Source organism: Theropithecus gelada, chromosome 2, assembly GCF_003255815.1.
Source record: "Theropithecus gelada isolate Dixy chromosome 2, Tgel_1.0, whole genome shotgun sequence".
Classification (NCBI taxonomy): domain Eukaryota; kingdom Metazoa; phylum Chordata; class Mammalia; order Primates; family Cercopithecidae; genus Theropithecus; species Theropithecus gelada.
The window spans coordinates 33497835-33522819 of NC_037669.1; the positions used below are offsets into that span (position 1 = coordinate 33497835).

The 24985-nt window shown below is 40.5% G+C and overlaps 1 protein-coding gene across 5 annotated transcripts in view; it reads left to right on the forward strand.

Annotated features, from left to right (window-relative positions):
• Nucleotides 1-8999: 8999 nt before the first annotated feature.
• Nucleotides 9000-24985, forward strand: part of SIDT1 (SID1 transmembrane family member 1) — an 89534-nt gene continuing 73548 nt past the window's right edge. For all 5 annotated transcript variants that reach the window (XM_025375711.1, XM_025375712.1, XM_025375713.1 and 2 more), the window contains exon 1: nucleotides 9000-10471. In XM_025375711.1, coding sequence (XP_025231496.1) covers nucleotides 10250-10471 — 222 coding nt within the window. In that variant the 5' untranslated portion in view covers nucleotides 9000-10249. The remainder of the gene's footprint in view (nucleotides 10472-24985) is intronic.

Here is a 24985-nt window from a genome sequence, read left to right on the forward strand (position 1 = left end):
CAAAAAAAAAAAAAAAAAAAAAGAGTGAGAAAACTTTGGAGGGTGAAGGATATTTATTTTGTTGACGGTGATGATGGTTCCACAGCTGTCTGTGTGTATATAACATAGGTGACTTGCGTGTGACTTTGTGGGGGTGTGTGTGTGTCAAAACTTATTAATTGGTATGCTTTAAGTATATAAAGTTGGATATCAGTTATAGCTCTAGAAAGCTATTTATTTGACTTTTTCTTGTTGCTCCAAATATGATCCAAATATGCTCCTGAAACAATAAGATGTCCTGCTACTAGGTAATCCACATCCGGATTCCCCACACCCTTAATCAGAGCATTCCTGAAAGTTGCCCTTTATTTCACTATAAACCTTTCCCACTCCCTTGCCTGTCTTTGAGTCTCTACCAAATGCTAAATCCCTTACTATGTATATCAAGCTCTGAATAAATGGCCTTCGTTTATTCTCATTTGAGTGATCTTCATTTATTTTCACTGTGTGTGTGTGTGTGTGTGTATGTGTAGTTTTACTATATTGTTGGGTTTTCTTTAATATTGGGAAAATCCATCTTGAGTACCACTATAAGGTAAGATGCCTAAACTGGGATATCAGTCATGAATCTCTGGTCGATTCTGGGGGGAAAAAAATAGGAAAGCTGGCAGTCATGACCAAGTCCTGACCATTCTAGGCTAACTGTTGCAGAGGTTTGTCCAACTGTCCTTTGATTGTCCTTTGAATGTTCAGTCTCTCAGCCCTTTCTCTCTCTCTCTTTTTTTTTTTTTTTTTGATGGAGTTTCACTCTGTTGCCAAGGCTGGAGTGCAATGGCATGATCTCTGCTCACTGCAACCTCTGCCTCCTGGGTTCAAGCATTTCTTCTGCCTCCCAAGGAGCTGGGACTACAGGCATGCACCACTATGCCAGTCTAATTTTTGTATTTTTAGTAGAGACAGGGTTTTACCATCTTGGTCAGGCTGGTCTTAAATGACTGACCTCAGGTGATCCGCCTGCCTTGGCCTCCCAAAGTGCTGGAATTACAGGCATGAGCCACCGCACCCAGCCTCAGCCCTTTCTTTTGGTCATTCTCTCACTTCCAAGAGCTTGACCAATTCAGAGAAGGCTAAATATCCATCCACATCTTTACCACTTGGGGATTCTCCAGTTATCTCTATAGTCAACCATATTGCAAGATCTTCTTGACCTTTTCGTTGTGTCATCATCATGACCACCTGATGAAAGAGCAGCTGCACAGAAACATACAGAACTCCAGATAGAATGCAAAGAACATACATCATAATGACTATTGACATAAATAACAAGACGCTTCAGAAACAGGAACCCCAGTTGCCTAACCCAGGCCAAGAGAGTAAGTCCTGAAGGCCATGAAGATCAATCTTAGAGGGCCAATTAGCTTTGTTCAGATGTTGTTTAGCCTGTCTTGCCTTGTCTGTTTCACATAGCAAGAAGTATATATAACAATGGCACAGACACCACCATGACTAGCAAACAAGTAATCAAGAACAATGAAATTGTCCATCACTGCTCATGCCAATGAATTGACATTGGTCTGTATTTCCTCCAGGGCTGAGGTGGTGTTACTAATAACTTCGGCCAGAGTTAATGATAAGTTTCTCACAGTCTCTTTCTATTTGTATGATTTGCAACATTGAGAAAACAGCTCTGATTGTTCCTTTAAAAAATGAGTCAGTAATTCCTTCAGTTAGAGTACTTGAATAATCAAGGTGGCCTCCTTTTGGAGTTCGCATCTGAGTCAAAATTTTCATCCTAGGTGGTTTATAGAATTAGAGTATCTGTATACAGACAAGTCTTGGAATACTATTATTAAAGAGCATGAAGTGTTAGTCTGAGGTAAAGAGGACCATGTGTCCTGGCTGCAAAGGAAGTAATAGCCTTAAAGACACATGGAAATGCAAAAAAAAGATGTTCATGACATGAAGTCAGACCCAAGGCCTTACATTTGCTGGGTTACATATTTGGATATATATTGGTCTTTTTCAGGTGACAGGTATTTGGCTCATCAACCTTCAAAGTTGTTGAATTCAAATTTAGAATTACCTGGGATCTGACAAACAGATTTTAATACTTCATTATTTTTCTGGGAGAAAAGAAACTAGCAAGGTCACAGGTTAACTTTTGCAGTAGGTGCAAGTGAAACTGCCATTGGCTATAAGTCCCTGTGGTCTCATTTGATGAGACTGGAATCACCCACACGTTTTTATCTTGGGGGTCCAATGATAGATGACATATCCAACAGTCAGTAAGATTGATGGCAGTGGCTACTGTTTCAGATAATCTGAGAATTGTGTTAGAATAAGTATGTTCTGATCTGACAACAAAGAGGATACCAAAAGAAAAAAGGGACCGTTATGGTAGAAAATGGCCAGTGGTCTACAGTTAACGAGAAGAATGATTATTAATAAGCAGGTCAAAAACAAAAGAGGAATTAGACAGGGGTCTTGGTCCAATGTGTTAGGTAGAAACTGTCCATTAAGAGGACATCTGCTTGTTTGAAAGGCCTTGGATCAAATGTCTATTTCCAAAGATAGGCTGCTTTTAAAGATCTCTGAGAATTCTCAGCATGAGGTGCCCTATGGACTAGTCTTCCAGAAGTGTGGAATTCTGGCTTGTTTCTTTAGTGGTGAAACATAAAGTTGAGGATTGGCCTGCTGGAGTTTCACTGCTGTATTTGTTGTTAACGGTACCTGATAAGGTTCCTTCCATTGAGGTTCAAGAGCAGTTTTTTATCCCATGTCTATTTCAACAGATGAAATTTCCTGATGGATGCTCCTGAAGAGCCAATGTAAGAAGATGTAGCAAGGTGGCCTAAATTTGTTGGTGATAGGACTGGGTATAGTACATGAGTCCCTTGCAATATTTTCCCATATCTGGATGCAGCATGGAAGAATCTAGTATCAGGATGAAATTTCTAAACGCATGGGTTTTCCTGGTAGCAGTTCATAATCAATATGACCCCAAGATAGTGGATTATATGGCTGGAAGAGCTCGGGTGACTACCTTTAGCAGGGAAGTGCAAGGATTTATGAAAGTTTTGTTAATTTGAATTTAAGGATGCCATTGGTTCTTTCAACCTTTACAGAAGTTTGTGGGTGGTAAAGGCAGTATAGTTTTTGAGAAGGGGTAACACCTTATTATGTTCTTTTATAATGGTTCCTACAAATTGTATGCCTCAGTCAGTTGACATAAAAGTTTGTATACCCCAGTTGGAAACAAAATCAAGCAGCTTTTTAGAGACTGAAAGGACTGGAGATTTTCAGCAAGGAAATTTTTCAACCCATTCTGAAAATAGACAAGTCCCATCTGAAAGTGTTCAAAGGGTCTTTGAGGCCTTGGTTGTTGGCCATGCCTCACCTTTATAATTTTTCCAGGATTACGTTCACAAGTAACACATGACCCCAAAACAATCTCAGCTGCCTTTTTAAAGTTTTCTCACCAATATTGATTTGAGATAGTAATCAATTTGTCTTTACCATAATGAGTAGTTTCATGGAGAAATTCAGCTAATACTCATTTGAAATCACTTGGGGCCACCAAATGGTCATCTTGAGTTCCAAGGATTATCGGAGGTATGATTCATCAACAAATAACATGAGGTCAGAATTTTTTTTTTTTTTTTTGAGATGGATTTTCACTCTTATTGCCCAGGCTTGAGTGCAAGGTCCCAGTCTCAGCTCAGTGCAACCTCCACCTCCTGGGTTCAAGCAATTCTTCTGCCTCAGCCTCCTGAGTAGCTAGGATTACAGGCGCCTGCCATCACGCCTGGCTAATTTTTTTTTTTTTTTTTGTACTTTTAGTAGAGACAGAGTTTCACCACATTGGCCAGTTTGGTCTTGAACTCCTGACCTCAGGTGATCCACCTCCCTCAGCTTCCCAAAGTGCTGGAATTACAGGTGTGAGCCACCACCCCCGGCCAAGGTCAGGATTTTCAATGAGAGCTACTAATACATCTGAGCAAAGTATTTAAAGTTCTCTAACTAATGTAAGATATTCATGAGGTTCCCCTTCTTTTGGTAAGTTCAGGAGGATGGCAGGATTCAGTGTGCTGTAGCAGTGAATACTAACGTGAGATGGGGAGTGCAGCTGGAACTCTTAGGAAGTTAATTGTGCCTCAATGGGTGGTAAAGTCTGTACTGCATGAGGAAACATCAGGTCAAGCAGGAAACCTAGAACTAATTTAGCAGATTTGACCAGTTTTGTAGTGGCAGTAATGTCCTAAGACAATCTTGGATTTGCAACTGGATTGAGGGCGAGGCTATAGTAAGTGATGGGTTTTCAATAATTCCTATGAAGTTGAATTAAAATGCTGAGGTTTGTCCAGAACACTCATGCACAAATAGACAAAAGTTTTAGTTAGGGATGCCTACACAAGGAGGCTATTGAAGAGCTGTCTTCAGATTATAGGAGGTTTTTCAATACTTGGACTCCCAGAAGAGAGGGACTCTTACTGAGGACTTAACCATTTCATAAAGAGGTGTCACAATCTCAGGAAAATTTGGCACCCATTAACAAGAATATCCCATTAGACCTAGAAATCATTTCAACTGTAGTTTTCTGGGGGTCTAGGATAAGTCTGGAGAGTACTCAGCCTGTGAGGAGAGAATGTTCTTCTCCCGCCCTAAATGAGCTATGTTTTGGCAAAACTCTGTATTTTAAAACTTTATATCCCTTTTCTGCTAAAGCTGAGAGCAAGTAGGTGGAATTTTTTTGCCAGCTTCTCTAAACAAGTAGGCAGTCATCTACGTATTATATCAGAGGCGGGTGGATCACTTGAGTCCAGGAGTTCGAGACCAGTCTGGCCAACATGGTGAAACCCTGTCTCTACTAAAACTATAAAAATTAGCCAGGCACGGTGATGAACGCCTGTAATCCCAGCTACTCTGGAGGTAGAGGCACCAGAATCACTTGAACCTGGGAGGCAGAGGTTGCAGTGAGCCGAGATCATGCCACTATACTCTAGCCTGTGTGCAAGACTGTATCTTAAAAAAAAAAAAACATGGTATTTTCTAGCAGTCTAGCCCCAACTCCAACTACCTCATTTAGTTACAGATCTTGTTTATTTCTTTATTCGCATGATTGAATTAAGGTCCAATCAAGTTTTTTTGGAAATGTTTCACATATGTCTTTTTTGAAACTTTGATCTACTTTACTGGTTTTTGTCTTTTGTTTTGGGATTTTTTTTTTTTTTTTTTTTTGTGACGCTCAGGCTTATTGCAGAGAGAGAAATCCTACAGGTCTCTTCCTGCATAGTTCAATCAGTCTTTGCTATCTGATATCTGATGTTTCAACCAACATATGCACAAATTGATACAGGTCAGGTACTCCTGGGTCATAGGCACCCCCCAAAATTCCAAATTATTCTACCACTATTTGCTCTTCTTTTTGGATTTAGGGGGATCTTCAATGACAGCTCTTAATTCATCTTGGGTCCAAGGTGTAAATTCTACAGTTGCCTACATACCTAGCTTATGGAAGGGATGCATCCTTAGAAGCAAATGGCATGTTGAGTTTTAAGAGAACTGTTGGGGAAGACGGTGGTCTGCATGAGAGGAAGGCAAGGAAGGAGCTGCAGAAAAAGAAAGATCAAAAAAATAAAGGAGAAGAAGGAAAACTGAACATAGAGTGATAACTGGAAACCAAGAAGAAGTAGGGTTTACCAAGGAAATAATTCTACTTTGTTGTTGTTTAAGTCATCAGATTGCTCATTCGCTTTAACCCAAGAATCTTATAGTGAAGCAATTTTAGAACTGAGTTTCATTTGTAGACTTTTACATACCAACTCAAAAATTATCCATTACATCTGATAAATCACTTTCTCTTTCTTTTCTAAGGGGTTTCTCAGGTAATTGTTTAAGTCTAGTGTTTCCCAGCATGGCCACTGATGGCCCAAATCATCTTTGGTGAAATTACACCATTTAGAGAGGTGGGCACTATAATTAGAATTGTAATAAGTGTACATATAAGAAAAAGGAGTTTTTCCTGTAGGAGTGGAAAAATCTGACTTAAATGACCCCATAAGGGCTGGCAACAGTTGAAAGTGAAGCTTGTGTACTTTGCATCTTGAGCCCCCAGCCTTGATCATGAGCTGCCTCTAAATGCACACCTGACAACCGGTCTCCCCAGGCAAGTGTAACACCAGAGAGAATGCTCTCTTTGGATCAAAACCAAATTCTCAGAACAAAAATCTAGATGAGAGGGTAATCTTACCTAGTTTTATTGGCAACCCACAGCAAAGTTTGTCCAAATGAATGCCAGTCAAATGAAAACCACATTGGTCTGGGAGGCCAGCTCAAATTAAAGCTTTATAGGGCCTATGCCTGTATTCTATTCTATGGCAACACTTTCAGACAGCACAATGCAAAACAGAAGCAGAAAAGAAAGAAACAGGGATGAAAAGGAATGGCCTGACTCCACCAAAGATGCCAATCAAAAAGAAACTGGTAATAAATGCTAGGTACCAAAGTGAGACTAGATAGCCAAAGAATGCAAAATCAAAGACCAGAATTCAGAACCAGTGCTGACCCAATGTGTCAATGCAGACTCAACAAACTGTGTGCAGTGAGGCACGAGAAGCTTTGGTGGGTACTGCACCTGGCAGAGAACTGGGATCCATGGTAACATGCAGGGCAGACAGTATCTCTGTGGAAACTTCAAGAAAACTACAGAAACAAGTGAAGATCACACAAATGAAAACAAACAGAGGCTAATTATTCAGAGCTTGCTCTAGCAAGGGAGTTGGCCACCATCACTTCTGCCTGGTAGAGACTCAAAGGCAGGCAGGGGAGTGAGAAAACTTCATAGTGATAAAAGGGGAAGGTTTTCAGGCGTGCTCTGACTGGATCTTGCTGTTGGAAGCTGGAGGCCGGCTAAGTAGGAGCAGGGCATTTTGTGGTTTGGGAAGCATATTTGACTTTCTCTGATTGATCCTAAGTTGGAAGCAGGGGCAAAAATTTGGGGAATTGACTCATTGACCAAGCCCTAATTCTTTTGGGCCATTTGCTGCAGTAATTGTAGTTTGACTTCTTGGACTGGTTGCTGCTGAGGTTGTGGTTTGGTTTCCTCAGCTGATTGCTGCAGAAATTGTGGGTCAGTGTTGTATTGCTATTTATGGTCTGGCCATTGCCCACTGGCATATTTAGTCTCTCACGGTAGAATCCTAACATCGTAGATATTAAAAAAAAAAAAAAAACTGCCTTTAAAATCGAAACAATTGAACTCATGGAGAAAGAGAGTAGAATGGTTACCAGAAGCTGGGAAGGGTAACGGGAGAGTTGGGGGAGGGAGGTGTGGATGGTTAATGGATACCAAAAAATGGAATGAATAAAGTGTAGTATTTGATTGCACAACAGGCTATAGTCAATAATAATTTAATTGTAAATTTAAAAATCACTAAAAGAGTATAACTGGATTGTTTGTAACATTACGGATAAACGCTTGAGGGGATGGATACCTCATTTTCCATGATGTGATTATTATGCATGGCATGCCTGTATCAAAACATCTCATATACTCCATACATATATACACCTACTATGTACCCACAAAAATTTAAAATAAAATTCCTTTAAAAAATAAAGAAAAAAGATACCTACCTAATGGGACCATATTTTATTTTTTAGCTATTGAACTAGCAGTCACACCCTAACAGTATTTGTTCATTCAACACTTTCAACTTTTTAATGCACTTTCAAATACATCATTCCCTCTTTTATCTTTACAACAACCTTGTGATCCTGAGAGGTTAATTACTTGAGGTCACTGAACGAATTTTGGCTAGAATAAGGATTAGATAATATTAGAGACTGACTTGTAATATATAACTCAAATTGTTAGGTATAATCACATACAAATGGCTTTAAAATAAATATTTTGTGTTTCATGCTATGATGAAGGATCTGTTCCAATTGCTTCTGATTTAGTTGCTTAAAGTTGAGATAAAATCTTGAAGGAAGGGTCATAGCACCATTCAAATACCTACAAGTCTGCCATGTGGAAGAAGTATTAGGTTTATTCCTATGACTCCAGAGGGCAGAACTAGTACAAGTGAGTGGGAAGAGAGGCCGATTTCAACGAAGAATATGAAGTATCTTTCTAATAATGAGACACTTGCCCCCAAAAGAAGGTGTTGCCTTGTGAAAGAACCAGTTCCTCATCTCTTATAGTGTTTGAAAAGAACTCCATAATAGAACTCCATAATCCAAGAGCCTCCTTCCTGGAACTGGTCACACCAGCTAACCTCCAGGACACTCATAGATTTCCAGTTTATGAAATGTCATTGAACTTTGAAAAGAGGCGTAGATATTTTGAATACAGCAGTTTAAAGTCATTCAAATTATGGATGAAATTATTTTGTTGTGCTCCTCAAAAACAGCGAGTTCTATTTGAAGTTTTACCCCCAGACTCTCCTTTGAATTAGTATTTTTGCTCATATACCCATACGTTTTCAAGAAATTTCTTTCTTTCCTTCCTTCCATCCTTCCTTCCCTCTTCCCTTCCTTCCTTCCTTCCTTTTGAGATAGGGTCCTGCTTTGTCATCCAAGCTGGGGTGCAGTGGGGTGATCATGGCTCATTGCAGCCTTGACCTCCAAGGCTCAAGCAATCCTCTCAGCTCAACCTCCCAAGTAGCTAGGATTACAGGCATACACCATCATGCCCAGGTATTTTTGTATTTTTTGTAGAGATGGGGTTTCATCATGTTGCCCAGACTTGTCATGAACTCATGGCCTCAAGCTAGCCTGCCTCCTGCCTCAGCTTCCCAAAGTGCTGGGATTACAGGCATGAGCCACTGCACCTGCCAAGAACATTTAAAACTTTAAAACTGAAAATTGTCCTAATAAGGAGTCTACTAACTTAATCTTCCATCAGCATTGTTTTCTGATTTCACAGAAAACTGTACAGCAAATGTATTGCATTCATTCTTGATGTTTTAAGAAATTAAAGGAATTAGACAAAGTAAAAACAAAAATCCATCTCTTTAAAGATGGTAAGTACTAGGATTTTAATCTGCAGTCTTAAATTTTTGAACAAGATCTTTTGTTTCTCAGTGGCTTCTTTTTAAATGGTCCTTCAGGTTGAACGCAATTACATTCTTTTCTACTACACAAGTCATGAAGCTGAAATAAAACAGTGAGTTCTCTTCCACACCTCAATTGTGATTGTTCAATGTTCTGCAAGGTCTTCTGATGAACCCATTCTCACCCTGCTCCTTACCTGCCTCTTTAACTCTTTAAATCGTATCCCCTAATTTTTATCAGAAAAGTATTTCCTTTTTATGATAGGCTGTGGTTTCTGCCTTTAAAAAAGCAATTCTGGGGATTCTCCTGGAATCTGTAAGAAGTCATTGCAGTGGTAAAGTAGGCAAGAGGCTGGGGTGGAAAGAAATGCCTTCTGCATAAATCTAGTTAGTCTGAGTCGTTTTTTGACAACTTCCGGGACCAGACTTCAGGCAGTGCTGGAAATTGTTCTCTTTACCATATCTTTTTTTTTTTTTTTTTGTTACTGTACATATTTACATACATACACATATGGTGAGGGAGAGAACGTGATGACGTGAGATTCTCCTTGGAGAGTAGGAGGTAATAAAGAAATAAAACAGGTGTCTGAGGAGACGTTCTATTAGAAAGGGGAGAATAGAGAGTAATTATCGTTCAGACAGGCAAGAGTTCTCTGCAGGTAGCAGCCTGGGAAAGCGAACTCGCGCACCCTCTTGGGGGACGGGCTCTTTTGCTTTCTATTTCTTCTCCTACAGCCAGGGTGCACGCGTATTTGAAACAGACCGAATTTCCTCCTCGATGTGGGGTCAGGTTGACTTTTCGAGACTAGCGGATATTTCTTTTTAATGACTCCAATGCCTTTTGTTACTGCTGTTATTGAGGTTGAGGGAGAAGAGATCGGTCTAAATTCTGGCTGGGTAAGTGGGGGGATTCTCGGCGATGAGAAAGGGGGAACTTAGAAGCCGGAGGAAAATCAGCAGCCCCCTCATCTCCACTTCTCCAGTCCCCCCACTCTTCACCCGTGACCTCCCGTGGAGACCCCAGGAGGCAGCATCAATATTTGATCGACCCTTCGTCTGCACGCTGCCAGCCCTGGCCGGCTGGGCTCGCCAGGCATTGCCCGCTCGGCGCTGAGGCGGACGCCCGGCCCTGCACCGGGATTTGGAAGGACCCTCTCTGCGCTCGCCCCCTCCCCAGGGTGGCTCTGCTTCCGAGCCTGGGCGCGGTGCCCACCATGCGCGGCTGCCCGCGGCTCGCGCTGCTCTGCGCGCTGCCCTGGCTCCTGCTGGCGGCGTCGCCCGGGCACCCGGCGAAATCCCCCAGGCAGCCCCGGGCACCGCGCCGCGACCCCCTCGACCCTGCCAGGGGCGCCGATTTCGATCATGTCTACAGCGGGGTGGTGAATCTCAGCACCGAGAACATCTACTCTTTCAACTACACCAGCCAGCCCGGCCAGGTAAGACACTCGCTCCCCTCACTTGACTCCTAGAAACTTGCCAGATCTCAGAGCTCCGTCGCTGCTTTGGAGTCCCCTGGGAATTGACCTTGGGAGACCTCGGGGACCAGGGGACGTTTGTTCCCTTTCTCCTCCGAAGCAATCACTGCCCTGCCCGAGCTGCCGCAACACGCCTCGGGGACAACTCTGCTTCGCCTCGCGCCTCCCCTGGCCTGGTCACGGGCATTTCTGGGCTTTGCAGAGGCACCAGTTCCCCGCACCGTCTGCGGGTCCTGGCTCCCTGCTGGGCCTTTCTCCAGGAAAGTCCTGATTTCTAGGGTTGCGGGGTGTGGTGTGGAGTGCGCAGAAGGACCACACCTCGGTTCTTAATCCTCTGCAGGGAAGAAACCTAATTTCAAGGGGATGATTCAGCCAGACCCTTCTATTTCATAGCTCATGGAGAGGGAGAACTGCTCAGAATCTAAAATGGAAATTGTGTGACAATGGACGGAAGCTGCAAAACCTCTATGCATTCAACAGTCACTTCCTGCGTTTCTGTACCATTGTCACACGTATGTGCTTCAGAGACGCCAGAATGACCCGGGCAAAGACGTGAGAACTGCAGCCATCGGCTGATCCATCCACGTTTTGATTTTAAATAAGGATGGATAATTGTGTGAAAGTTCTAGACCTATTTTTGACAAGAGTTGAGGGAAGATAAGGAGGGGAAAATGTTCCAGTGACTATCCCTTTGACATACATACTCTGATTATATAATGTAAGGAGATGCATATAGTTCATTTCTTTCCTCTAGTGTTGTACCTCTGGAGCAGCACTGGGCAGGGGGGAGAGAGAGAGAGAGAGTACCAGTGTACCAACCTCTGGAGCTTCTTCCCATATAAATATGTTTATGTGTCTCTTACTATACCAGCATCCCCTACCCTCTAGGGAAATTCCAGAACTAGATGATTGGGATACCATGATATGCCTCCCTCTCTGATTCTCACTCTAGATCAGAACTAGAAAACCTCATCACTTCCCAAAGTGAGGGTGGTTTGTATTGAGCAGGGGGTCCAATGTGCCTAACACTGCTCCCAGACATCTTCCAGCTGTGTGTAGCCAGAAAGTGCCCTGAGTGCCCCATCTCCAGTGCGGCACCAAATCCTGTGGCACTGTCACCATGGCAGCACAGCCCTCACCCTGCTCTGTCCTCCAGTAACCTTCAGGTTATATGTTCTGTAGTGAGCAGAGTGGCTGTGCGCAGAGCCATTCCATGGTAGACAAGGGAGAGGCTGCAGTTTTGTTTCCCACACCCCACATACCCAACCTCTTCCTATCTGGGGTGGGAGTACCCATGGACTGGCTGACATGTTGCACATGAGGTGTGTTCCTAGTCCTGTGATTGGCTGGGAGCAGAAAAAAGTCTGAAAACTCCATGATTTCTGGAGTAAGTCTCAGCTTCCCCCTAAATCATTGGTAAGAAAACTCAAATTACGTGTGCTAAGTAAATCCTGACATCAGGCTTTGGTATTTCTTGCAGTTCTGCATAGAGATAGAGCACCTGGTTTTGAACTGTTGCTTTTACGTTGTCCCCTTAGTATTGTGTGAGTTTTGCACTTGAGATCACCTGGTTGACTTCCCTGGTAAACCTTGAGATATTGAGGGCAGGGGCAAAGTCATGTTCATCTCTGTACTCCAGTACCTAGCACAGTGAATGGCACCTAAGAGGTTTATAAGCCAGGCACAATGGCTCACACCTGTAATCCCAGCACTCTGGAGGACAAGGTGGGAGGACTGCTTGAGACCAGGAGTTCAAGATCAGCCTGGACAACATAATGAGACCCTCTCTATACAAAAAAAATTTTAAAAATTAGCTGGGTGTGATGGCACATAAGCCTGTAGTCCCAGCTACTTAGGGGGTGGAGGCAGGAGGATTGCTTGAGCCCAGGAATTTGAGGCTGCAGTGAGCTGAGCTCTTGCCACTGTACTCCCGCCTGGGACAGAGTGATACCCTGTTTTTTAAAAAATGGTTTGTTTGTTTGTTTTTTGAAAGGAAAAAGAGGCTTATAAAAAAACATTTAGTTTTTTCCAAAAATGAACAAATAAGTGAATAAAGGGTTATTAGCTAAGGCTAAATCAAATGAAATGTATACTGTCTTCAATTTAACAGTCTGGAAAATGTGAGATCATTTCAGATAAAAACATAAAAACAATTTTCTTTTATAAAACAAATTTGGTTTTTATAAAAACACGTTTTAAAAATTGTTCTACTATACCCTATTTGTCTGTGTGTGTTAACGTGTCCTTTATTTTATGAAACGGTTTTTAAAATACTTTTGAATGACACAGTAAAAGGTTAACAACCCAAGCAGTCCCTAGAATTTTTATTAAAATATTACTAGTCTGAGAAATACAAAGTTGGGAACCATGGGAACAGGAGATAACAAAAATTTCAATTATTTTAGTGCCAGTATTCACAATATAAGCCAGATGTCCTCAAATCTTACAGCCTTCTGGGACCAGTCTTTAATATGCAAATGCAGTGGTGGAGCCCTCAAGCCACTTACTGTGGGAAATTAACCTCCTCTCCTACCAGCCAGTATTCCTGTTGCTTTCTCCAGAGAAGATATTTTCTTGATCTGTCTGTCCAAACCATTACTCTCGGTTCCTGCTTTCTTCTTGGTTCTTTTTGTCCTGTGTTAGATATCAGCAGCCCCTTCTTGCAGGAACACAAGGCTGTTGGATGTAGCAGAATTTTCCTGAAGGTTTGGAATAACATAGCGAAATGACATCACAGCACAAGATAGCCCATACTGTTTGGACAATTTACCACCAGGGGGATTTCAAGATAGCGACGCTCTCTTTCAGGTGCTGGTTTGTCACTATCTTCTTGGCCATCCCCTCACACCTCCTCAAATGCTGGCTTCTACCCACTAAATTTTTGTTACCCTCCCATGTTGTGCAATTTTTGCCATCATTGCTTATCCCACACTCACTAAGAGGCTCTGTTAAATAGCAATGTATGACCCCAGACCTATGCTCTTTAGAAGCTTGGACATGACTGTTTTCCCTTTGACCTGAACAAAGTCTTGATAAGATAAGTCTTTCTACCCCACAGGGTCATTGCCCACCTCCCCTCTTCAGTGCAACAAAGAATTTGGTTTAGGAAAAAAACGTCTAGTTTTTGAGCTTTAATCTTTGTTTTCCTTTTTCTTCAAGCCATTGTTGCTTGCCATTATTTTTCCTGTGCCTTGGAGGCGAAAGTCTATTCTAAGTTCAGGCTTAAAGACAGGAAGCTGTTGTGGGAGCCATTGCTCCTAATCTTTCCTGTCAGCCACTGCATCTCCCATACCAAACTGTCCCAGAGAACTATTTAGCCAAGCTTGTGTCATACTAATTAGCGGAACTCAGCACCAGGAAAAGTCTCATATGCCTTCCAGGCATAGGGTAATGTAAATATGAAGTTGCCTTTAAAAAAATCGCTTAGAGAATGGAGTGACTGCTTTAAACAAAAATGATGAAAATAATAATTGGAGGTGCAGGTTAGGCAAGATCATGATTCATTTCATTTCTCTGGAAGGAGGTGTCTGGAGATTCACTTTAAGAGGAGGAGCGCTATACTGTGCAAACAGGGTGTTCTATAACCACAGGGCTCAGCCAGGCTAGAAGGAAACTACCTTTTGGGAAAGTTGCCAGGGATATGTTTGACTGGGACAGAAGGCACAATGCAGGTTTACTGGGAAATGAGAATACCCTTGTAGAGACAGGTGGCAGCAACAATCAGATGTTTCTATTTGAGCTAGATGGTGATAAGAAACCCTTAAATAAAATCTAACCACTGGGCAACAGGCTGTCTTCTCTGAGGTTTTTCCGTACGATTTTTTAATTTGAAATATTTCCCTGGAAGTATTTCTTTTGTCTCATTTATTAACTGAGGCATTTATCTTTTAATGACATATACTTTTCCACGCCCAAGGAACAACCCTCAGCTTTATTAATATAAACCGGTAGTTGTACACCTAGAACCAGTTAAACCAGTCTCTTGGATCCAGATTCAAAAAGCCTACCCAGTCCTTAAGAACAATGAAATGTCCATATGGACACTCCGGTGGTAACTTCTAGCTATATGCATTACTAATTACATGGAAGAATTTAGAACTTTGATATGATGGCCTGAGTTCTCCTTGTCTCGTATAGGAATGCTTACTCTTTATGTACTGAGGCCAAGAAGCCTCCTCTGCTATCCTATGTCCTTTTGCTGAACTGCACTAGTGCTCGTTGGAGGAAAGACTCATCTCATTAGCCCATTATCTAAATGATTGGACTGTCTCAGTCCACCTAGGTGGATATAACAGACCACCATCGGCAAATCTCATGTCTGGTGAGGGACTGCTTCCTGGTTTGTAGACAAGCTCCTTCTTTCTGTGTCCTCACATGGCCAAAAGAGCAAAGAGAGAAGAATAGTCTTTCATGTGTCTTCTTCCTTTTATTTATTTATTTATTTATTTATTTATTTATTTTTGAGACAGAATCTTACTCTGTCACCCAGGCTAGAGTGCAGTGGTGCGATCTCAGCTCACTGCAATCCCTGCCTCCCAGGTTCAAGTGATTCTAGTGCCTCAGCCTCCCGAGTAGCTGGGATTACAAGCATGCACTACCACACCCAGCTCATTTTTATATTTTTAGTAGAGACAGGGTTACTCCATGTTGGCCAGGCTGGTCTCGAACTCCTGACCTCAGGTGATCTGCCCACTTTGGCCTCCCAAAGTGCTTGAATTACAGGCATGAGCCACTGTGCCTGGCCTCATGCTTCTTCTTATAAGGGCAACAATCCCTCCATGAACGCTCTTGTGACCCAATTACTTTCCAAAGGCCCTAGTTTCAAATCCATCATATTGGGGATTAAGTTTCAACATGTGAATTTTGGTGGGAACACAAACATTCAATCTGTAGCAATCACCTCCTACATTTTTCTCAGAGACTCTGAAAACAGGGCATCAGTGTGTCATGAGTTGTTTGGAGATAACATTACTCCAGTTATGGCTCTGATGTTATGAAGGAGCTGCCTTCTGCCTACCCAGACTTGACAATCAGGTGCTAAGTTGTGTGATGGATTCTGTAAGTCTGTGCTGTCCAATGGCTATTGAGCACTTGAAATGTGACTAGTCTGAAGGGAAATGTGCTGTTAAACATAGAATACATACCAGTTATTGAAGACCATACAACAAAAATAACAGAAAATGTGTCGTTAGTATTTGTATGTTGTGTTTAAATGATAATATTTTTGATATATTAAATTAACTATAGTCATAACATTAACTTTACATGTTTCTCTTTACCATTTTAATGTAGTTACCAGAAAATTTTCAAACACATATGTGGCTCACATTTTATTTTTATTGAACAGCAGTTCTGCAAGCACTATAAGATTTAAGAGAGGACATACCTCCCACACATAGCTTTGTCAGAGGAAATGAGACATGAGAAGGTTATGATTGATAGGTAAGCAAAATTTTGGTTGGCAGAAAGAAACGGGAAAGGCATTTCAGATATGGAAAAATATATCCAATTTATGTTTTGGCAAGACTATATCAAAGGTGATATGGTATATTTCTTCCAGAAAGCACATAATGTCTGATTGTGTCTTTTTTTTTTTTTAATGGTAGCCATCATTGATCATCATTGTCTAGTTCCATGAATTCATTAGTAGCAGCAAGATAATGATATTTTACTTCTATTATTTATTTTTCATTTTATGAGCTGGAATACTTCTATAATGGGAAACTTCACCTTGTTGGCTATTTGGTTACCTTGAGCTACTGTTTGTAAAGAAAAAATGAAATAAATGCCTTCTTCTTTACCTTTACCATTTTTTAAAATAATAAGTTGGTCTCCTAATAGCCTATAATGATGATCAATGAGATTTTATTTAGCATAATCATGAGCTTATGCATTTAAACATATCTGATACATTTTATTCCAATACAGTTATTATCCTTATTTAAGTTTAAATTGTTCATCTTTGGCCAGCAAAAGGCAATTCAAGTTGGCTCCTGAATTCTTTTGGTAAAACCCAATTGCTCTTTGACAGCCTCCTTGCTTTCTTGTATGAAGTTATTCCTTTCCCAAACTGCAACCAGTCATTTCTGCAGGAAGGTCCAAGGCTATTCCTTGGAGCGATAGAGCTTTTAGAGACCACAGTTTGGGAACTAGGGGCCCTTATTAGGAATGGATTGGTAACCTTTATCTAAGCCTTTTCAGTGGACATGCTAAGAAATAGATCATAAGTTTATACTATTACTTCCAATTCAAATTCAGAAATATAAGGTTTTTACTTAACCTCGTCCTTATGGAAGATATTACATCCACATCTTCTTTCTTTCATGCCAAAAATCCTAGTTCTCAACTAGATCAACTTAGTTACTATCGTAGTGTGTTTGTATTCTTTTGAGGCTGGGTAATTTATAAGGAATAAAAGGGTTACTTGGGGAGGCCGAGGCAGATGGATCACCTGAGTTAAGGAGTTTGAGACTAGCCTGGCCAAAATGGTGAAACCCCATCTCTACTAAAAATACAAAATAAGTAGCCGGACGTTGTGGCCCATGCCTGTAATCCCAGCTAATCAGGAGGCTGAGGCAGGAGAATTACCTGAACCTGGGAAGTGGAGGTTGCAGTAAGCCGACATCACACCGTCGCATAATCCCTTTCATAATTAAGAAGTCATTTGTGGGCCAGGTGCGGTAGCTCATGCCTGTAATCCCAGCACTTTGGGAGGCCAAGGCAGGCAGATCCACCTGAGGTGAGGAGTTTGAGACCAGCCTGACCAACATGGCAAAACCCTGTCTACTAAAAATACAAAAATTAGGCAGGCATGGTGGAGGGCACCTGTAATCCCAGCTACTCAGGAGGCTGAGGCAGGAGAGTTGCTTGAACCTGGGAGGCGGAGGTTGCAGTGAGCTGATACCGCATCATTGCACTCTAGCCTGGGCGACAGAGTGACTCTGTCTCAAAAAAAAAAAAAGGAAGTCATTGTGAAGTAATACTTGATACTATGTAAATACTGTGTGCCTCATCAAACTTTCAACAACTACTTTTAGCATCCATTGATTATTCCTGCCTGCATTAGATATTACTATGATGGTTTCCAACTTGTGATCTTCTAATTCATTGTTCCTTCTACATTTATCCGTTAATATTCTACTGTAAGAAAGAAATTTTCTTCTCATTTATTTACTTATTTCTTTTATTTATATCAGCATGGGCATATAGATGCTTATTTGATCTAATTATTGCTTTCATTTACATTAAAATCTTGTTATAAACAACCTATCGTTCTAAGTATTTTATATTGTGGGTATATACTAAGAATCTCTCTCTCACTCTAACACAGAAAGCAGGTTTCCCCTCTCCTCTCCCCATCACTAGCAAAATGATATTTCAGTAATAAAATTATTTTTGATTGACACATAAAAATTGTACGTATTTCTGGGGATAGTGTGTGATATTTTGATACATGTATGGAATGTGTAATGACCAAATCAGGCTAATTAGCATATCCATTGCCTCAAACATGTATCATATCTTTGTGTTGGGAACATTCAAAATCAGCTCTTCTAGCTATTTGTGATGTTGGTTTTTATGTGTGGGTGAAATAGAAAAGACTGATTAGATTATATCACCTGGCAGATCCATGAGATGCTTGATATTTTCCTTTTCAAATAAGCAGAAAGTATAGTGAGGCCCTTCTTTATAAAAAAAAAAGAGTGTTCCATTCCTGTACAGGAATGTTCTTATTCATATGTGGAGGCTAAAAAAGTTGCTCTCATAGAGGGAAAATTAAAGCTTAGTGTTATACAGCAAATATAGGTTATATATTAAATATTGTTAATAATAAAACTAATTAAAAATTATTTGTCGAAATAATTCCTTACTTTGAATTCTCATTCCCTCATTTTTTTTTTCTTTTGCTGTGACAATAATAAAGAAATTGATTTTGCCATTAGAAAGAAGGACATGGAGATGCTGATTTTTGTACAAGATTGAACAGGGCATTTTTCAGCAAGTTGAACAAGACAAGTGAAGTTGGTTTAAAGGTATCTTATATTGAAAAGTGTGTCCAGAGAAAGTTGAATATACACCTTCTTTCCTGATAAGAAAGCTATTTATAATTCACCTCCCTGTCACAGCTCCCAAGAACCAGGAAATTTTCCCCCTATTTGGACGACTGAAAAGCATTTTAGGAGCTATTTCTCAAATCATAATTTTAAGAAACTTTCTTTTGGACCTAGCCTTCTACAGTTGGTCTCAAGTCTGGCCAGGGGTGCTGATACGTAATTATTGATAGTAAAGTATGATTAATTTAAAGGTGAGGATCACCTATATTTTGGTTAAACTCTAAGCATTTGAATAAAAAACTTTATTTCTTAAATGGTGGCAAAATTAAAGTTTATCATGAAGTAATATGTTGTCCTGAGTAAAAACATTCTCTGGTTGCATGGGGTACTTAGAGTTGATACCTTGGACCTTCAAGAGCATAAATACAAATTTGCCCTCTCTGTGCCTAACCCAGGATCCTAAAGTATTTTGACTTGGTTTGCTTCCTCATTGATACCTTCTCTCCACCCCACCCCCATAAAATTTCCCTCATTATTAACATCTTACATTATTGTGGTACACTAATATTGAACCAATATGTATTTATTATTAACTAAAATCTGTATTTTACATTGGGGTTCACTGTTGGTATTGCATAGTTCTGTGGATTTTGAGAAATATATAAAGTTGTGTATCCATCATTATGATACTGTACAGGATAGTTTCACCCCCTGAAAATAGTCTGTGTTCCACTAATTCATCCTTTATTCCCTTCTCTTGAACCTCAGGCAGCCACTGGTTTTGTTTTATTTTTACTGTGTCTCTAGTTTTGCCTTTTCCAGAATGTCACATAGTTGTGAAGGAGTTCAGAACATGCCACTCCACAATATGCTACTCTGGCATATTGACTATTTTGAGTTAAAACTACTTGAAAAACAACAGATGCAAGAAGGTCACTCTGACCTTCATTCTGTTTCTTAAAAGCAGGAAATGTAATTCATGTGAAAGATACTCTCTATATTAAAAGGAAAGTAACATTCTCATCATCAAGGGTGAGAAGTTGAGAAAGAAGGTCCTGTGTACAAATGTTGTTAGATGAACCTTTATCTTCCTGGCCATTTCTCCCTGCCATTAACTACCTTAGCCCAAGCCCCTTTGCCTTGTCACATTTTTACAATTTACTACTCTTTGTCTAATTCAATATATAAGTATTCAAATCTAACTGTGTCTTTGGGTCTTCATTTCCTCATGAGGGTGTCCGTGTCACACACCAAAAAAAACTTATATTAACTTTGTATGGTTTTCTTCTGTTGATCTGTCTTAGGCCAATTTAATTTTCAGGCCCAGCCAGAACCGTAAGAAGGCAGAAGTTGGAATTATACAACTTGTAGCTTTTTCATACTTGCTTCTTTTACAGAGCAAAATGTAAAACATTAAGGTTCCTCCATGTCTTTTTATGGCTTGAAGCCTCATTTCTTTTTAATGTTGAATAATATTTCATTGTCTGGATATACCACAGTGTGTTTATCCATTCCTCTATTGAAGGACATCTTGGTTGCTATCAATTTTTGGCAATTATGAATAAAGTTGCTATAAAATGTGTCTGTGGGTTTTTGTGTGGACATAAATTTTCAACTCATTTGGGTAAATACCTAGGTGTATGATTGCTGGACTATGTAGTAAGACTACGTTTAGCTTTGTAAGAAAGTGTCAAATGGTCTTTCTTCTAAAGTGGCTGTATCATTTTGAATTACCACCAGCAATGAATGAGAGTTCCTGTTGCTCCACAACCTCATCAGCATTTGGTGTTATCAGAATTTTGTCTTTTAACCATTCTAATAAGTGTATATTGGCATCTGATTGTTGCTTTGCAATTCACTTTAATTGCGAATCCCAATGTTGTTGAGCATATTTTCATACGCTTGTTTACCATCTATATATCTTCTCTGGTAAGATGTCTGTTTAGATCTTTTGCCTATTTTTAAATTTTGTTGTTTTATTCATTATTGTTGAGAAGAGTTCTTTGTAGATTTTGGATACAAGTCCTTTATCAGATAAATACTTTACAAATATTTTTTCCCTGTCTGAACCTTGCCTTTTCATTTTCTTAGTAGTATCTTACACAGATCAAACATTTTTATTTTAATAAACTATCATATTAATTTTTTTCATGGATCATGCTTTTGGTGGTGTATATAAAAAGTTGTCACCAAATCAAAAGTCACCTTGATTTTTCTCATATGGCACCTTTTGGAAGTTTTATAATTTTTCATTTTACACTTAGACATAATCCATTTTGCATTAATTTTTGTGAAAGTTATGAGGTCTCTCTCTAGATGGGTGTTTTTTTTTTTTTTTTTTTGCATATGCTATCCAGTTGTTTTAGCATCATTTGTTTAAAATATCTCCCTATATTTTTAGCGTTACACTATTGTGTACATGTCTACAATTATACTTTGCCTTGGTGCAAAGGCTTGGAAGCAGCCCCACACCAGGTGCTCAGTGTTCTTATCACCATTCCCAACCTTCCCTTCTGCTGCCAGCATTGCTAAACTCTACCATTCTCTTACCACCCCCTTTCCCTATGTATCTATGTCTCTCTGCTTCTATCCTTTTTGTCTTCAAATTTCTTATGAACAGGGTCAACCCATCAAGATTCTCCCTCTTTTCTGTGTAGTATCCTGTGGTTGTTTGAGGCTTTGCTAATGGCAAGCATATTCTATTTTCTTAGAATGGAGGTAAATTTTCTTTTTTACTTTCTGATTCAGAGCCATAACAAATAATCTCAGTTGCTAGAGGGCTGATCTCCCAATTATCAAGGTTTTGCTATAGAGTTCCAGTGGTAGAAATCTGTCTTCCAGTGGCAGAAGATGAAGAAGACATGTGCCTTGGGCAGTCAGTATATAATTGTATTGATGTCATGTTCCATCATTTCCTTTATCCAAGTCAATGAGCTTATCTTTGTCAACTCTCTTTAGCTACAGAAATATAACTGGGCTTGCATTTGAGACTTCTTTTCTGGGATTTTTTGTCCATAGCTAAAAGAACATATAAAAATCCTTTGAACCATAAGGAAGAGGTAGCTATATTTTAAGAATTCAAAAGACCTTAAAATTTTTTTTTAAGTTTTTTCCTTGAAATTTTATTTTATTTCTTTTTAAACTTTCATTTTAAGTTCAGGGGTGTATGTGCAGGTTTGTTGTTTAGGTAAACTTGCATCATGGGGCTTTGTTGTACAATTATTTCATCACCCAGATTATTTTACCACTCAGCTAAGCCTAGTTGAGTGATAAATAACCCATTAGTTATTTTTCCTGATCTTCTCTCTCCTCCCACCCTCCGTCCTCCAGTAGGCCCCAGTGTGTGTTGTTCCCCTCTCCGTGTCCATGTGTTCTCATCATTTAGATTCCACTTGTAAGTGAGAACATGTGGTATTTGGTTTTCTGTTCCTATGTTAGTTTGTTAAGGATAATGGCCTCCAGCTCCATCCATGTCCCTGCAAAGGACATAATCTCATTCTATTTTATGGCTGCATAGTATTCCATGGTGCATATATACCACATTTTCTTTATCCAATCTATAATTGATGGACATTTAGGTTAATTCCATGTCTTTGCTATTGTGAATGGTGCTGCAGTGAACATATGCTTGGAGGTGTCTTTATAATAGAATGATTTACATTCCTTTGGGCATATACCCAGAAAACTGAGAGTAAGTGATATAAATTACTTGCCCAAAATCATGTACTAGTTTGAAGCATAGCCAGGAATGTAATCAAGTTCCTAAGGGTATTTCCTCAAGATATTTCTACTAAATCACAAGATGTGTGCACGAGAGCACATCAGCTATGCTTATCAACAACAAAAATAATTATTAAATATCATATCATATTTTCGCAGTCATGTCTTTTGATCATGCAATTTAAGACTATGTCTGACTCCTTTACAATTACTGAAAACTGAAACGAGATTTTTTATTATCATTTTCCCCCAATGAATTGTCCAGCCATCTGTCTGTGTACCAGGCAAGCTGGGTTGATTCTAAGTAAAACTGTGAAGTTGTCAAATTTTCTTCAGTGTTTAAAAGAGCCACAGCCTCCCATGAACCATGGTCTTACTCTGACTCCCTGCGGATCCCAAGGGGTAAGCTTTAGTTGTGTGTGTGTGTGTGTGTGTGTGTGTGTGTGTAGTGTGTGTGTTTTATTTTCATCAATGCTGGGTTCCTTCTTTGTGTCAGGAACAGGGCATCTTGGAGACCCGAGCAGTTGGCCTGTCTGTGACTTCAGGGAAATGTTATTCCCGAGAACTGGTATTTCTGGGTCCCCACTAAGCAGCCACGAAGATAAGCCATGACAAACAGGACTAACCGACTATTTCTGTCCCTCTAGATTTAACTGTTCTTTTGTGAACAAAGCGACTCACACCTATCTTCAATAACCCCCTATCCGGAGCCTATGTTATGGGCCAAAAAGTTAACACTTGAGTGTCCACGGTTGTATTTTCTTCTTTTCTCCTGCCTTCTAAAAATACCCCGTATTTGCCTTGCCTTTCTCTCCATACCACCTTCACTGGGGAGGAAGAATTATAGCTTTCTAAGAGTCAGACAATGTTTATCTGGTTAACAAAGGGATAAACATTGGAGGATAAGGAGAGAGACAAACAGTGGTGAGATCTAGGTGTGCAATGAAGATTTGGGGAGGTTTGTAAACAGGGAGACTCTAAAATTGCTGTGAGGTGTGAGTGACATGGACAGAAAAGGAAAGAGGACATAGGTTCATGCAGGGGTCTTAGCTACAAACAACAGAAATCAACTGGCAAATATAAGCAGAAAAAGAATTCATTAAAAAGATACCCAGTAGATCACAAACATAAGTTACTGGGCTCAGACAACATTTGGGGACCAAGGGAGACTACGCTGCAGGAAATTACAGCAGCAGTCATGCCGCAGGAATGATTTGCTTGGGGTTCTTCCCCCACACCGCTGCCTACACTGCCACTAGATATGGTCACCCCGGACCCTGCTGCTATGGACCCTATTGATATCACCATTGCCAGTGAACTCGAAACTCTGTCTTCACTTTTGTGTCATTTACTCACAATTGAATGTACCAAATGGGCATATCCATCTACCCAAGCACAGGAGGTCCTGTATCCGGCCCCTTTGACATCCATAGGCAGCCTTGCATCCCACAAAACTCACACAGTGGGGTGGAGGAGGAGTGGTTCCTCCAGAACATGCAAGGGTTTTGGATGCTTGGTAACCCCAAAACCAATCCCACCAAACGTCTTCACAGAGGGAGCTGAAGCTGGGGCATTTGTTAACAGCTTCCTGGGCCCAGACATAAGCAGGGACCAAGATGTGACAGGGGGAAAAGCTGGCGTGCTGCTGCCATCTACCTTCATCCATCAAAAGACGAACATCTCCTCTGAGTATCAGAGTGAATTCAAGTGGTGTAGATCATCTCTGCCACAATGTTCTTTCCACGATTAGAAATGGTTTTCTCTCTTAAACATGGCCTTACCTGAAGGCTCTTCTGTTTGTCTCAAGAAGTTGTCTTTGAAGAGGAAGATGTTTGCAGATGATTGGTTTTGCTCATTTAGAAAGCAGTTTCCTTTAGGTAATATTTATATCCTGACAAACACGTATTTAAAGTTATAAATGGCGCCAGTCTGGCAATAAATTCTATTACAAAAATAAAAGGCTGGTAAGTGTCAGATCACAACTCTTACAATCATAACAATAATTTTCTACTACTTTTCCATCTTCAGAGCATTAATTAAGTAGGCCCCAGAATAGTTCTAGAAGATACTTGCCTGCGATGTATAGAAATAAAATCCAGGGCATGGATACTTGAGATCTGTCTCAAACCAGAAAAATAATTATTTTTCCTTTTCCAATCCCCTCACAGGAGTATGAGACCTAGCAAGAAGTAGAAAGAGACAGGAAAGATAAAGAGGAAAAGAGAAATCATGCACAGGAGATGAGCACACTCAGATACCTACGAGGAGGCTGAACCAACCCAGGCTGTTGGCTGTCTCCCAGGAGCCAAGCCTGGGGATGTCTAAAGACAGAGGGATGTCAGTGGGACTGAAAAACCAATGAAGCCGGCGCGGCGGCTCACGCCTGTAATCCCAGCACTTTGGGAGGCTGAGGTGGGCGGATCACCTGAGCCCAGGAGTTCAAGACCAACCTGGCCAACATGGTGAAACACCTTCTCTATTAAAAATACAAAAAAAATAGCCAGGCATAGTGGTGCATGCCTATAACCCCAGCTACTTGGGAGGTTGAGGCAGGAGAATCGCTTGAACCCGGAGGCAGAGGTTGTAGTGAGCTGAGATAGTGCCATTGAACTCCAGCCTGGCAACAAGAGTGAAACTCCATCTCAAAAAAAAGCAAGCAAACCAGTGCAAAAACTGAGGAACCTGGAGAGACAGAAAATGA